This window comes from Gopherus evgoodei, chromosome 2, assembly GCF_007399415.2.
Source record: "Gopherus evgoodei ecotype Sinaloan lineage chromosome 2, rGopEvg1_v1.p, whole genome shotgun sequence".
In the NCBI taxonomy this organism is placed as follows: domain Eukaryota; kingdom Metazoa; phylum Chordata; order Testudines; family Testudinidae; genus Gopherus; species Gopherus evgoodei.
The window spans coordinates 31,636,734-31,652,719 of NC_044323.1; the positions used below are offsets into that span (position 1 = coordinate 31,636,734).

The 15,986-nt window shown below is 40.0% G+C and overlaps 1 protein-coding gene across 3 annotated transcripts in view; it reads right to left on the minus strand.

Annotated features, from left to right (window-relative positions):
* The window catches only part of WAC (WW domain containing adaptor with coiled-coil), a 125,635-nt gene that overhangs the window by 18,444 nt on the left and 91,205 nt on the right, over window positions 1-15,986 (minus strand). For all 3 annotated transcript variants that reach the window (XM_030550279.1, XM_030550278.1, XM_030550280.1), the window contains exons 8-11: window positions 11,596-11,835; window positions 6,669-6,791; window positions 5,194-5,342; window positions 331-449 (exon numbers count right to left, since the gene is read on the minus strand). In XM_030550279.1, coding sequence (XP_030406139.1) covers window positions 331-449; window positions 5,194-5,342; window positions 6,669-6,791; window positions 11,596-11,835 — 631 coding nt within the window. The remainder of the gene's footprint in view (window positions 1-330; window positions 450-5,193; window positions 5,343-6,668; window positions 6,792-11,595; window positions 11,836-15,986) is intronic.

Sequence of the window (15,986 nt, forward strand, 5' to 3'; positions counted from 1 at the left end):
TGTTTAGAGGGTGGGATCCTTTGTATTCTCAATTCCAGAATGATGAACCAGAATCATTAATGTACACTCCTCAATTTTGCTGCTGCTAATGGTTCTGTGGTTCACCTGGCAGGACACATAATTCGTAAAGTGGAGATCTGTGGAGCCAAACAGAAAGGGGTAAAAATCAAACAAGTTATGTAGCTGTGCCCTTACAGCAATAGCAGAGCTAATTAATATGCTTACACTGATCATAAGCATACCAAAAACCAAGCTAATTGCACAGAATACAATGTACGTTTTATCCAGAGTAACAGCAACAAAGCAACATAAACAAATATTTCAACTTGCCTTGAGCGCTGAAGACTTCGAGGAGAGGCAGGCTCATGGCCTGTCTGCTTGTCAGCTATTACCGGCTGCTGAGGTGCTGACTGTGAAGCTGGTCCTTGCTTTACACCTGGAGTAGTTACCTGCAATATTCAAAACTTGGGTCAGATTTCCTATGCATCATAAATCTCAAACATATGAACTAAAGAAACAAACATGGGAATTACCAGGTACAATCAGATCAATGATTTCTCTAGCCTGGCATCTTGCCCATCCACTACTTTAAGTTTCACAGTAAGGTCAAATAAATCCTATTTCTTTACTGGCTCTACATTTACAGCACTTTTATTTTATGCAATGGGCATTTCTTTAAAATTTAACTTGGTTAAAAGCCATCTGCTATCTTCTTCAATACCCCACCACCACAGGCACCAATTTCTTTAGATAAATTTGACATCACTCAAACTTCCAATTTTTAATAACTAAAAGTTGCAATCAAACATCAACTATCCATTTCCTCCAAAGCACCAACATTGCTTCTAACACTAACTCTGTTGTACTACGCTATACACTTCACACTGAAGAGGTGTTATTCACTGTGAATGCTATGATTCAATTTTTTAAATGTATGTCAGGCCTTTGCCTCTAATGCCTTATTTCTCTACATTTTCAAATAGGGACCTTTAACAACTCATTGAGAATTCTTACACAAAGTAGGCAACAAGTATGACATTTCTATTAGAAATGTACATCAGTTCGGCCCCCTGATTGTTTGGCCTCCGATTGTAACTGTTCTAATGACCATCCCCAAACCAGTAACTAGAGTTCTTTGAGATGAGCCTCTGAATAATCACGCATATGAAATCAAGGTGCTTGATTGCAAGCAACTGGAATCTTCTGGAGATCAGTGTCTGCTAGAGACACTTGTCTGTCCCTCCCTCGCCTTTTCACAGGGTTCCTTTCAGTTCTTTCCAACAAAGAAATGAGACAAGTCGGTAGCGACTGTGAATAGGCTGAGGTTCATCTCGAAGAAAGAGGATACTTACTTTATACTAACTGGAGTTGGTTTTAGATCTTTTAGTCTGCACTGATTCCACTGCAGGCATGTGAGCACTCCAGTTGCACAAGCCTGAAATCTTTTAGCCAGCAACATCTGCTGGTGTTGCACATGTGCCACTGTTCACCTTTACGCCTCCTACAATGAGCATATAGAGGGTGAACATATAGAGGGTGAAGTAGCCCCAACCGCCACTCATTTTCTTCACTAATACAAAATATCCAGGTGAGGATTCTCTATCAAGGGGCAAGGAAGGTGGATCAAGGGATCCAAATGGAAAACTGTATCTTGAACTCCAGTTACTGTAAGCTAAGCAAGCTCTCCAAGCATTTGTCCATGTGAATCCCATTGTGGGTGACTGACTAGCAATAATCCCTCAAGAAAATGAACAATAAGAGTTCTAACCTAAATATTGACTACAGGACAATCCTGCCAAACTGGACTTGTGATCCAGAATCTTCCACAATGGAGAAGTAGTGATTGGTAAAACATATGAACAAAACTCCAAGTCGGTGCCCTACGAATCTTAGAAATAGGGACTCCCTCTTGAAATAACACTGAGCCCTAGTAGAGTGAGTCCTAACTTGAGAGAGAAGGGGCAATTTATTTAATGTATAAGAAATCTTAATGCCATCTGTAACCCACTCAAAGTCAGAGGAAAAGGCTAGCCTTCTAGACTTGTCACCAAAAGCCACAATAGTCTGGACGATTTACAAAATGGTTTTGTTCTGGTAAGATTAAGGCGATAAAACCCCTAAGAACATCTAGTGTGTGGAATTTAGCTTATGGAAGAGAGCTATGATGTTTAGGAAAAAATACTGGTAAAATATAGACTTTTTTTTTTGTGAAAATCTAAAACCACTTTTGGTAAAGATTTTGGACGAGGCCCGAGAGTAAATGTCTTTATGACATACAGTTAATGGCTTGGCAAAAGCCTGAATTTTTATCATCCCGTGAGCCAATATGACGGCTACCCAAAATGCTGTTTTAATACATTGGTAATATAATGAACAGGACAATATGGGTTCTAAGGGAGGGTTCATCATGAATCAAGCCCTTTTAAAATCTTGATACCATGGGGTGAGAAAAAAATCAAATTCCTCAGATGGGTAATATGCTAATACAGCAGCCAGATGACTGGTAGTTAAGAGAGTCCTGAGTGTTTCAAAGTCAACAAGTAGTCCAAAATAGTTAGAATAGAAGAGCCTAAGCGCTGAATGGACCATAATGAGAAATGCTTCCTTTTAGCTTGACACGTCTTTCTAATAGAGGCCACTCTACTTTGAATTGAAACCTCTTGCACAGCTGCATAACAACTTCTATCCATAGAAGTTTGCCACCTAGCCTCCATGATGTTAGATGCAGAGATGCTGGATCCAAGTGCAGCACCTGGCCTTAGTTTTGTAAAATGATTTCTGGGAGGTTCAGAAGTAGAAGAGGTGGACTAACTGATAGATGCATCAGGTTGGAATATGAGAATGATATGCCCAGGTTGGAGCTATTGAGTCACACAAGCTGCATTGTATAATGATGCAGACTCTCACTCTGTTAAGATGGAAGGTGTGAAAAGAGGTGATTCATCATGGAAAATCTTTCTTGAGGAAGGTATGCTTTTGCTGACCTGGAATCCAGTTCTGCCCCTATAAACACTATGTATTCAGCAGTGGTGAGAACAGACTTGTCTCAATTGATCTTGAGGCCTTGTCTGGAAAAGTGCTATAGAACTGAGCAAACAATACTTGCAACCTACTGTGATGAATCTCCATTGATACTCTGGGCTCAGGAAAATGCTTCTGAGAAAGACTGAAAGGACCAACCTCTGACCGCTGGAGGGAGCTGATTATCCAAAGTGTGGTTTTCTTGGTCACTGATCCTCTCAAGGAATTCTCAGCCCAGAAAAAAAGGAGTGATGAGATCCTTAACCTTGTGGTAGTCTGGGAGCATCTTTTTCACAAAGTCTGAGGCTCTTCTTCTGCATCAGGAAGAGTCTCTTTCACCATGTGCAAACTTCTCTCTCCTTCATACAAGCTTGTTTTATTGACCACAGCCCAGAAAGCCCATCAAGATGCTAGCTCAAGGAGCAAGTGTGCTCCCATGAGGAAGTTTCTCTCCCCATTTAAATAAATTAATGGCTGGTTTTGTCCATGACAGATCCAGGAATCACTTTAGACACAGCCTCGTTCACTATGATAATGGGGGGTGGGGAGAGAGAAGGGGTCGGAGATTGAGGTTCTATGAGGAAGTACTACTGCAACAGACACCACTGAAGGTGAGAGGGGGGGTTGTTTTAGCCTTCTGAGATACAAATGCCAGCCAAATACAGCAGCAGCTTTTCTGCTTATTGCTCGTGATGTTGGCAGACCAGGTGCAGCTCATACCAGAGCCCTTAGGCCTCAAGGAACACTGACAAACACATAGCAAGAAACTAGTGTGGCTCATCTGTGTGTCAACATCTGTTTTAACAATGCTAAGTTTATAAGAACGTGTTTAGACTTGATGAAATACTTGTAGGATGATGCATGTACTGATCTCACTTATAACATCTGTATCCCATGGTGTAAAAATTATATTGAGTGTATGCACTGTAAACCTCTGCAACTGTGTAACTCAAACAGGAACGAAGCATTAATTAAAATAAAGAAGGCCCACTGAAACCAAATGAGCCATTGTAAAACATCAAAGGACATCATAACACCAAAAGACTTTGTTGACTGCCCCTGCAACACATGCACCCATGAAGAGGAGACTGGGACAAACACTGAGGGAATAAACTCTGAACTCTGGGGGAATAAAAATCCCTGAACAGAAGGAACAGTATCACTATGCTGCTTGGAATTTGGAGAGGGCAATATTTCTAAGCATAAACAAGGGATCCCCAAGCTGCTTAGCTTGGGTTACTTTTAGAGAACATTAAAGCTTGTATACCGCAGCCATTTCTATTACCTTTTGGAACCTAAGACTAACTCATTTATGCATGTATATTTACCAGCTTTAACCTTATAAATGACATTTCTTTTTCGTAATTAATAAATCTGAGTTTATTATAAGACTGGCTACAAGCTATGTCTTTGGTGAGAGATCTAGGATGCAACTTATCTGACATAAGTGACTGGTCCTTTGGGACTGGGAGTAACCTGAATATTATTGTAATTTTTGGTGTAAAGGGATCATCTATCACAAAGGCAGACTTGCCTGGGTGGCAAGACAGATAAGGGGACTGTCTGTGACTCTATGTGAAGGCTGTTACTGTGCTTGACAAGTTTACATTTGATACTTGACTGGAGAAATCCAAGCACAGAACACACAACCAGCTTGGGGTTTGTGTCTTGGTTTGTAACTGTTGGCACTCATGCTCATGAGCTACTCCAGACAGCTTGATAACTCTGAGTAAAACAAAAATCAAATTGGAAAAGAAAAAGAGGGGAGTGCAAAAAGCAGAAAAATAATGCTGGATAATGCCTGAAACATTCCAATATTTGTTCTGTTGAAACCATGGCACTGAAGAACATCTTTCCTTTTGTAAGAATAACAAATTTCATATGGAAATCATCCAGATGACAGACAACTCCATAATGTCAGTTTCACAGAGTCTCTTAATGGAAGTGCAGTTCTACTATGAAAAGTTTTCTGGAACTCTTCCTCTTCTTCATTTTATACTGACAAAGTACTTCTGTGCCTTATATCGATAAGCTTACACTTCTATACATAATTACGCATCAGTAATATACAAAACTTCCATAAATGGTTTTTTTTACCCCTTCTTCAAATTATAGGTTACCACCATTCTGTCCAATGTTTACCACTTGCATGTAAATCATTAAGCATCTTACCTTTGGCTGTGATGATACAGGGGGCGTATTCATCAAAGGTTTCAGAGGAACTGTGTTGGTTTGAGGCGTGCTTATTCTTGGAGAAACATATGACCTTGGCGATGAGGCATCCGAAGTTAAAGACATTGGAGACTGATTAGATGGCTGAGCTATAAAAAGAAATCATGACAATATTTTATAGCATCTTTTTCCACCTAAGTGTAAAAGCTGCTTAATGAGAAAGGAAACTCAAAATAAAAAGCATAATAAAAACACACTTAAAATGCAAAGAAAAAACAGATCCTACTTCGTGATCGGAAGAGAAGTTACAAAAACGCTCAGCTCCTGAGAACAAGAGCTATTGGGTGCTGAGCATTTTTGAAAAATATGATCAGTTTATTTAGATATCTATACAGAAGCAGAGCTCTTAATAATCTGGTTTCAACTCAGTGCGCTAAGCACTTTTGAAAGTCTGGACCTTTAAATATGGAGAGGAATTTGAGTTTTATTTAAATTAAATAATTTATTAATTAAACAATAAATTAAATAAATAATTAAATTAAAATTCATAATGTAAAGTGCTCAATCCAATTAAACTTAATTTTCCAAGATACTTCATCTAGAAGAATGAAATATGTATGTAGCGGCTACCTAAGGCTCTCATCATTAATTAAAAACAAGAACAAAACAACTCAAACCAACGCTGCCAATAAGTTTTTTAATTCTACTGTCATTAAAAAAACAAACACAAAATCCCACCACACACACACCACAGAAACCACAAGGCTCTTTCTATCAAGCTCCTTTCAATCTCCAGCTCTACTGTAAATAAACTAGCACCTTACCAACATGCCTCCAAAAACAGAGTTTATATTGTACCTGGTAGGTTAACATCAAAACTCTGGCAGACTAAAGAGGTATGGGTAAGGAAGTACATTCCAAAGTCAAAGATCGCTCTCAGAAAAATGTTTCACAATCTCACTTAAAATGAGGTTCAAGGTTAAATTGATGGACTCCAGGTTACGCGCCTCTACTGATCACAAACACAGAAGTATCATGAGAAAAAGGTATTCTTATGTAACCAGCCTCAGGTACCCAATGCTTAATATTCTGTTCTTCTTCTGTGCAATAGATTAATCTAAACCTTCTATCAGAAACGTGCAGTGCCTGAATGCTGAGTTCCCAAAAGCAGTTTGGTATTAACCCACACATTATTTATCAAGTCAGAGAATCAGAAAATTTAAGACAGAAGAGACCTATTAAAAGTTCATCTAATCTAGTTCATCGGCCAACTATTTCTTGAGCATAGGCTGTGTCACATCTTATGTTAAGAAAAGTCCTCAACTTCTAGTGTATCAGACAGGGAGGGTAACATACAACTTCAGATGAAAGTTTAATTACCAGTGTTGACATTCAGTGACAGAGTTTTAGTTATACTGACCCTTGTATAATGTACTCTGAAAATTTTACATAAGGGAAAGTGAGACTTTAAATACCTTGTGCAGATAGTTGTGCAGCTTGAGAAATCAGGGAAGTAATATTGAAAGCAGATGGTCCAGCAGTGAGAATCTTATGGAGTATAGACTGCAGAGAGGCTTGTGTCACAGCTGCTGTAAGAACTAAACAAATAAGTTTTAGCAGTGTTTTCGAAGTTCCTGTTCAAACATAAAATATGTTCAAAGTTGTAAAGCAAAGCACAAAACCCACTGTCTAATATGGGTGCTTAAAGTTAAACTCCAAAATCCAGATTTAGACATTTGAATAAGTGGACTGATTTTCACTGACAGCGATATGGATTCTATACACAAAATGTTAATTGCCTATGAATGATTAATGTTTAACTTAAAAAGTTAAATAATATTAGAACCCAAAGATCAAAAGGCCATTTACTGTGCCTTGCTCTAGACAAAACTGAATGTGCGTCTGTTTAGACTCTTTCAAGTTAATTATCCTGTTTTTAAACTCTGAAAAGAACCTATCCCCATCTCATTTGTCAAAATGCAAAAAATGTCATTGGTCTGGAAACCTGCAAATGCTCTACAGCTCACTGCCTGCCTTTGTTCTACAAAGCCAGGGAAGATTCTGTTCCATTAATAAAAAACCTAGTAGTTCAATTAGCTTTAAAGAGCTATTAGAAACTTCAGCATTCATGAACAGTGATTTAACAACATATTAGAATATGAGGGTGAACTGCGGAAGGTTGATGGAGAATCAGTTGAACTGGCATCAGCAACAGAAAAGGGAAAGAGGAAGAGGTTACTCACTTTGTGCAGTAACTGGAGTTCTTCAAGAAGCATCCCCTTATGGGTGCTCCACTTTAGGTATGTACACACCTCATGTGCCTTTGATCCGAGATTTCATCCATTTCACCCAGGCATACACTCCAGACATCCTTGTGCCCCATACCCAGAATACATAGAGCTGTATGGGCAAAGTGCCCTCAGTTCCTTCTTTATCACTAAGTCCCATGTTATGAAACTCTGAAGCAGAAGGTAAGGACAGTGGGTAGTAAAGCATCCATAGGAACACCCTGAAGAAATCCAGTTATTGCACAAGGTTAGTAATCTCTCCTTCAAGTAGCGTCCCTAAAGGTGCTCCACTTCTAGTGACACCTGAGCAGTACCCCTGGAAGGAGAAAGGAGCTTCACAGTCGAGTCCAACACTGAAAACAGAACTGCATTATCAACTGTAGCATCTGAGTCGGCAGCATGAATCTAGGCATACTGTTTGAAGAAAGTATGCACTGAAGACCTGGTTGCCCCCAACAAATTTCAGCCACTGGGACACCTTCCAATAGTGTCACAGAAGTAGACTGGGATCTTGTAGAATGGGCGTGCTCCCTAAAAGAAGGTTGAAATTGATAGTTTCATAACAAGAGATGATACATCCAAAGATCCATCCTGAGAATCTCTTGATTGGAGACTATGGAAACTCTGGATCTGTCTGCAAATGGAACAGTTTGGGAGCCTGCCTTTCTGAAAGATTTGGTTATATCCAGATAGAAGTCTAATGATCTTCAGAAATTCAAAGTGATATCCAAAGAGAAACATTCTCCCTGGTCTGCTGTGGTTTTGGGAAAAAGACTGGAAGACAAATAAGTTGGTTAATATGCAGTTCAGAAGATACCACCATATCCTAAGTTTCAACCAAAGGTAACGAAACTTTCTCCCCAAATACTGTAAAGAGAGGATCTGCCATTAAAGCCACCATTTCCCCGACTCTTCAGGCATAAGTGATGACTACCAAGAAAGCTGTTTTCACGGACACAGGTGAAGGGAACATGTAGCAATGACTAAGAGGGAGGTTTAATGAGACAGTCAAGGACTAAATTTAAATATCATGCACAGATGGGCTTGCTACTCTGTGGAAAAAGGTTAAATCAAACCTTTGATGCATCTTGCTGTCATGAAGTGAGCAAATACCTGAGAATCCCTCAACAGAGGAATGAAAGGCTGTTATTGCCACCACATGTATCTGGATGGAACTCCTGGAGAGACCAGAGTTTTTCCAACTCCCCCAAGTAGTCAAGGACAATAGAGAGAAATGAGTGAACCAGTGAAAGTGGTCACTGGGTATACCACTTCCATTTCTGAAAGTGTTTCATGAAGATGTCTTCCTGCTGTTTAACAATACCTGCTGTACTTCTGCAGAACAAGAAGTCTCTATCCCTGAGAACCACTGAGTAACCAAGCTCTGAGACAAAGAATTCCCAGGTTGGGATGGAGAGTCCAGCCGGAATTCTGAGACATTAGGTGAGGAATGAACGGAAGACAACGCCATACTAGAAGCTAGACAAATCAAGTAAGGGTACCAGACTTCTCTGCTAAATTGGAACTACTAAAATGGCCTTAGATTTGCCATTTTTTATTTTGTTCAATACAACCAAGATCAGCTGTGCTGGAGGATATACACAGAGAAAGCCCACCATCCAATGAATGAGGAAGGAATCCTGCAGAGACTGAGGACCCAAGTCTTCATCTGGAACAGAATTTTATGCACTTCCTGTTAATGGTGGTGGCAAAGAAGTCCACTTATGAGAACCCCCAGGTCAGAAAAAATCAGTCTGAAAACTCATGTATCCAGCTCCCACTCAATCTTGGGAGAAATGCCTGCTGAGATCATCAGCCATAGTGTTTTGTACACCTGGGGTGAAAGACGCTGAAATGAGGATGTGACTGGCTATACACCAGTTCCATAACTTTACTGTTTTGGCACAAAGAGAGGGGAATCTTGCCAGCCCTTCATGGCAGATGTAGAACACGCAGGCCACACTATCTGTAATGACCTTGAGAGATGTGCCCCTGATTAATGGAAGGAAGGGGATAACAGGGTTCCTGACAGCTCTCAGAGCAGGTGACTGGGAAGATGTACTCTCCATAGTAGAGGGGAGATTCCTGCGCAAAGATCTGGGAATCAATAGGAATCCTTAACATATTCCAGTAGTGGTTCAGATAGTGAAGATTCAGATCGTTGTCTACCCTCTGCAGCAGGTAATGGAGAGGTAGTATGCACTGGGGAAAGATATGGTTTTGGTGACCCAGTAGATCTTGGCACTGAGAAGTGCTCCATACCCATTAGCAGTGGGGACTCCAGTTCTTCAAAAACAAAAAGATCCCTGAAGTATCCCAATTCTTGCAGTACTGAATGTACCTGATTTGAAGTCAAGTAAGGCTCCACAACAGTCAGGGTTGGTACCAATATTGACTGTTTCAGCTGTATCTAGCTCAAAGATGGGGTCGGTACTCGGGGCACTCATTGTCTTGGAGGCACGTTTCTAACAGAAAGTGCCAATACTGAAGACGCTGACAATTTCTGGCACACCAGAGCAGAAGACTGGGATACTGGTTTGGGTACAGAGGTCGATGTTACCAGCCTCCTGGAGTCTCTCAGGTTCTCTTCTGAGGACATGATTCATCAGCACCAAGGCATGCTTAGTACTATGGCTCTTAGCAGAACTTGATGGCTTTGATGAGCTCCCAGTACTAGAACTGCTTGGTGCTTTAAATGTACCTACTTTGGGACCTGTGGTGTCCCGGGATGACAGATTTCTTCAAAGGCGGCTTTCTGGTGGGAGACCACTTCTTTTTCTTGAAGCACCATGAGTATATTTGGCTTTATCCCACAAAGATCTCAGTGATCAGGGTACAGAGGTTGCACTAAATGTAGCTGAAAATAAGTATACAGGGGGATCCTCTGAGCTAGAGTCCAAAGCTGGTTTCAGAGCTAGCTCAGAGACAAAATTTTGGGGAAATTTAACTTCTCTTTCTGGACTTGCTCATAAAAGTAGTACTGTTCTTACACATGGATGGCATAGGGGTGTCCCCTAAACAGTAGAGGCACCGAGAATGTCTGTTGCTAATTGGGATGAACTTCCAGCAAGAAAGGAAGCACTTGAAGGCCGGAAACATGGCATAACAAACAATGACAATCCTTAGGGAAGGCCTCGCAAAAAAAGTGGGTGGGGAGAGATAGGGTGTTCAATGGAAAAACCCCTAACAGTGGAAAAGGGAGCTATCCAACTAATAGTGACAATTAACTAATTGGACTAAACTAATTACACCAGGGGTCCCCAACACTGGGACATCTATGTGCACCTGCATACTGGCCAGCAGATAAGCATCCACTGAAAAGCGGCGTCATCAAGAGGTGTCACCACCAAAATGCCGCTGATTTTCGGTGGTGACACCTTTTGACATTGCCGCTTCTTGGCGGATGCTTGTTGGCTGACCATGGTCTTCAGTGGCTCGTCGTCCGGCGCCCGCCACCCGGAAAAGTTTGGGGACCACTGAATTACACTAAGCTACCGTAAAGGTGAACGCCAAGAAAAACTGGAAGTGAACATATTAAAGGCTCCATCTTAGGCCATTGAGAAGGAACTGAGCGGGGTTATCCCATGCAGCTCATATATGCTAAACATGAGGCACAAAGATGTCTGGAGCACACAGGTAAGCCAAACGAGCATTGCTACCACAAATCTCCAATCAAAGGAACATGGGGCACATGCACCTCTGAAGTGGCGTGCCCTTAAGTACACTATCTGAAGAAGGTCTTTAATTTAGTAAGGTCATGCAGCCTATCCTTTCCACACTGATAGCCAGATACATGTCCCAGACAAAAGAACGAAACCAACAAAGCCCCCAGTTCCAATGAGACTACTTGTGCACATAAATTATCTTGCTAATTAAGTATTTATATATTACATTTTATATAGTAACTTATATGGCAAGTTTAAAAAGTTAAATTAGAAACTTTAACAGCACAGCTAAGTTTATCCAGGTACTCATTTGTCTATGTTGCACAATTTTACTCCCCTTATTTTAAGTAGGACTCCATCTATTATGGTTTTATGTTCTGTTATACATTGGATTTGCATAAATAAAAGTTATAAAGTAAGATTACATTAAATTTTTGTACAATTCTTACCTTCATTTATTTTGGATATATCTACACTAGAATTATTAAGCTGCAGGGTGGCTTGAAGAGCAGGCAGCAGCTGTCGAAGGAGATTTGGGTCCTGCAGTAATGGAGGAATTGGTGATTGTGGGACAGGTGAGACAGGGACTGTGGAAGTAGCAGGTGCAGAAGTTGGATTCAGTCCAGAAGCAGAAGATGTTGAAGGAGTTGTGCAAGAATGGGATACAGACTTGTCCACGGATGCAGACTCTGAACAGAAGACAAACATTAATTTAGTTTTTCCTTCCCAATAAAGTGCATTATTACAGTTCCTCACTAGTACACTACTCTCACTAAATATGAAGTATTCGCTTCTTTCTTATTGTCTCACACAAGGATTATTAAACACAAAAGTGTGTGTCCGGGAAACTGTAAGACCTTATGACATACTGTTATTGGGACTTATTTTACTGCAGCTTAGTATAAAAAAGGAATAGAAATCTTATTTTCAGAACCTGCAATGTTTTAGGTAAAACACAGCAAAATATCTTACCATGAGTTCCATTATTACAATGGCTTCCAATTTCTTACTGGAAGGAATCACAATGAAAGTTGCCAGTGATATGACTGAGGCACACTGAGCCGTACTTTTCATGAAGCAAGATTTTTACCTTTATTACTATGAAACTTCATTTTCTTGCTAAATTTTAATTTCATTATGCACTTAATCCAGTTTATTGCAGGTCTCCCCTTGACTGCTATACATTTTTTTAGAAAGTATAGGTATATTATACAAACACTCTTAAGAACTCCATGGATTTGACCAAAAGATGGGATGACGGGTCAAATTTTGGGTTACAAATCAAGACCTTCAATACAGACCAGAATACAAGCAATTCAAAAACAAAGATAGGGTCTGCCAAATGGGATTCAAACAAGTTTATATAGCGTGGTATCCTGTCTCTGACAGTGAGCAGTACCAGATGTGTCACTGTCAGAACAGTGGTAGGCAACCTGCAGCATGCAAGCTGATTTTCAGTGGCACTCACACTGCCTGGGTCCTGGCCACCGGTGGGAGCAGGGCGACTCGGCATTTTAATTTTATATCAAGATTCTTAAACATGTTAAAAACCTTATTTACTTTACATATAACAATAGTTTAGTTATATATTATAGAAAGAGACCTTCTAAAAATGTTAAAATGCATTACTGGAAAGCAAAACCTTAAATTAAAGTGAATAAATGAAGACTTAGCACACCACTTCTGAAAGGCTGCTGATCCCTGCTACGGAATGATGTGCCAGCAGAGAGAGTTTCTTCTCTGTTTCTGTTTAGAGTTTGGCTTATGTCCTGAAGCATCATCAGGACTTGCATCCTTTATATTTTTCACTTAATTTAACCCAAGTGTCAATATAGATGTCTACTCCTTTTTGGAATCCTACTAAACTCTTGAACTCAAAATTAAATTCTGTGGCAATGAGTTCCACAGAATATGCAGGTTAAAAAAGGGCTTTCTTTAACCAATCTTGCTTTCATTTTACATTAATATCCCCTAATTCTTGTATTTTGAGAAGAAGTGAAGAAGAGCACTCCCATTTATTATTGCTAAGCCATGAATTATTTTCTAGACCTCTATAACCCTTTTTTCCTTTAGGAAAAGAGCAGTCCATCCAGTTAATCTTAGTTCAGCAAGGACTGACTTTAGTTACTCAATCGATTAATGAGCAATGTTAACAGGATTCAGAATAAGGAAGTCCCACCTAGCTCATCTTGGAACAATGGTTGTAACACGACATGTGGAAAACAGGGAAATGAACCTTCTCATCCACTGTCCTTTATCTTAGCCACCAAAGAAAACTATGTTACAGTTCCTAAAGTTGTGTGATCTATATAGCATGAGAGGTACTTTTCACAATGTCATTGCCCAGAAGAGTTTGCAAAGTATTTTCACATGCAACAAATGGATCTTAAAAGCAGAAGGAAAGAGTGGTCATAGGATTATTATACAACCATCCAATAACAGGTGCATAGCATAGCTCATCATTTATTATCCCTTCCTCATTTAAACAGCAAGTCCTTATTAAAGGTTTTGCTCATAAAAATACTATGCATAAAACGTTAGTATTCAAAGTAAACAGTACGTTAAAATAATTTGCAGGAGAGGTGCAAAATAAGAACCCAACTATAGTAAATGTACCTTTACAAAAATGTTAAGTTATGACTAAAACCTCAAAAATATCATACACACAAGTAACATCTGAAGTTACTTGTAACAGACAAAGCAAGGAAGTGTGTATGGTTATGTACATAAATTACCTACTGTTCTGAGAGCTTTACAAAAAATAGATAACAATGATAGTTAAAGGGAAAACAACAATAAATTCAACTGCCAGGACCATTTTCAAGTAATGTTTAGATTTTTAAGTGTCACTTTAGTTGTTTGCTCTTAAAACAACCCACAGTTCAACACTATTCAATGCAAACATACAAAGATACTGAACTCCAGTAAACCTGTAAAGATATTTTGGTTTATTTGAACTCATTTGGATAAACATGTCAATAGAACTACAAAAAGCAACAAAGAGTCCTGTGGCACCTTATAGACTAACAGACCTATTGGAGTATAAGCTTATGTGGGTACCACGAAAGCTCATGCTCCAATACGTCTGTTAGTCTATAAGGTGCCACAGGACTCTGTTGTTTTTACAGATCCAGACTAACATGGCTATGCCTCTGATAATAGAGCTACAATAATTCATACGATCCTATTAGGTCCTTCAGTCAAAAATGGATGTCAGTGGAGCCAGTACTTGACTAACAACTCTGACACTGTTCTAAAAATAGTACAGATTATAAAAATTTTATATATGTATGAGCTATACTTAAAAGCTAAACAACTCATTTTAAATATCAAACAGATGAAGAAAAATAAGTACTCAAAATTACACCTTTAGACTTAAATATCGCTTCAGTTAACATGCATTACTGCCGCTGCATCATATCTTCTCTGAACATAAGAACAGCCATCACAGATCAGACAAATGTTTCATCTAGCACAGTGTACTGTATTCCAGTAGGGGCCAACGCCAGGTGCTTCAGATGGAATAAACAGAAATCCATTGAGTGATCCATCCCATCGTCCATTCCCAGCTTCTGGCAGTCAGAGGCTAGAAATACCCAGAGCATTGGGTTGCATCCCTGAGCATCTTGGCTAATAGTCACTGATGAACCAATCCTCCATGAACTTATCTAATTCTTTTTTGAACCAAGTTGTACTTTTCCCCTTCACAACATCCCCTGGCAACAAGTTCAACAGGCTTACTGTACACTGTGTGCAGTACTTCCTTTTGTTTGTTTTAAACCTGCTGCCTATTAATATCATTGGGTGAATCCTGGTTCTTCTGTTATTTATTCCTTCACATCCTTATTAACTTTCTCTACCTCACTCATGATTTAATAGATTTCTATCTCTCCCCTTTAATCATCTCTTTTCCAAGCTGAACAATCCCAGTTTTTTAATCTCTCCTCATGCAGAACCTGTTCCATACTTCTAATCATTTTTTGTTACCCTTCTCTGTATCTTTTCTAATGCTAATACATCTTTTGAGATGGGGTGACCAGAACTACATGCAGTACTCAAGGTGTAGGTATACCATGGATTTATGTACTGGCATTATGACATTGTCTATCTTATTATCTATCCCTTTGCTAATGGTTCCTAACATTGTTAGCTTTTTTGACTGGGATTGCTCATTGAGCATATGTTTTCAGAGACCTATCTAAAACTCCATGATCTCTTCCTTGAATGGTAATAGCTAATTTAGATCCCATCATTTTGTATGATAGTTAGGATCAGGTTTTCCAATATGCATTACTTTTCAAGACTGAATCTCATTTGCCATTTTGTTGTCCAGTCACCCAGTTTTGTGAGATCTCTTTTATTGCTGGGGGAATTCTGAGTGCAGAATTCTGAGACACGTGCAGAAAACATGTCCCTCTGCAGATTTCTTTTGCTTCCCTGCAGAAAAGTGACAGGGAAGCAAAGGGAAGCTGGGGGTGTAGTTTGAGGGACACTGCCCCCTCGAGAGGCAAGGTGTTGGGGGGAGGGTACATGGGGTCACCTGCCACTACCCCCTCCTCACTTCTGCAAACACAGAGCTGGTCTAGCTGAAAGACGGTACCGCTTGGCTCCGCAGACTTTGCAGCTGGATGCCACCTCCTAGGTCCTAGTGCCAATTCTACTCCCTTTCTGGGTGCTGGAAGCCATCCTGTTTTCTGTACAACAGTGAGTGCTCGTGGTGGGGCAGGGCAAGGGGGAGGGCTTAGGGAGAGAGGCAGTGGGGAAGGAAGGAGGTGGGGCAAGAGCCCAGCATGTGGCACCCCCACAGCAGCAGCTCCCCCATTAAGCAAGCCAATCAACC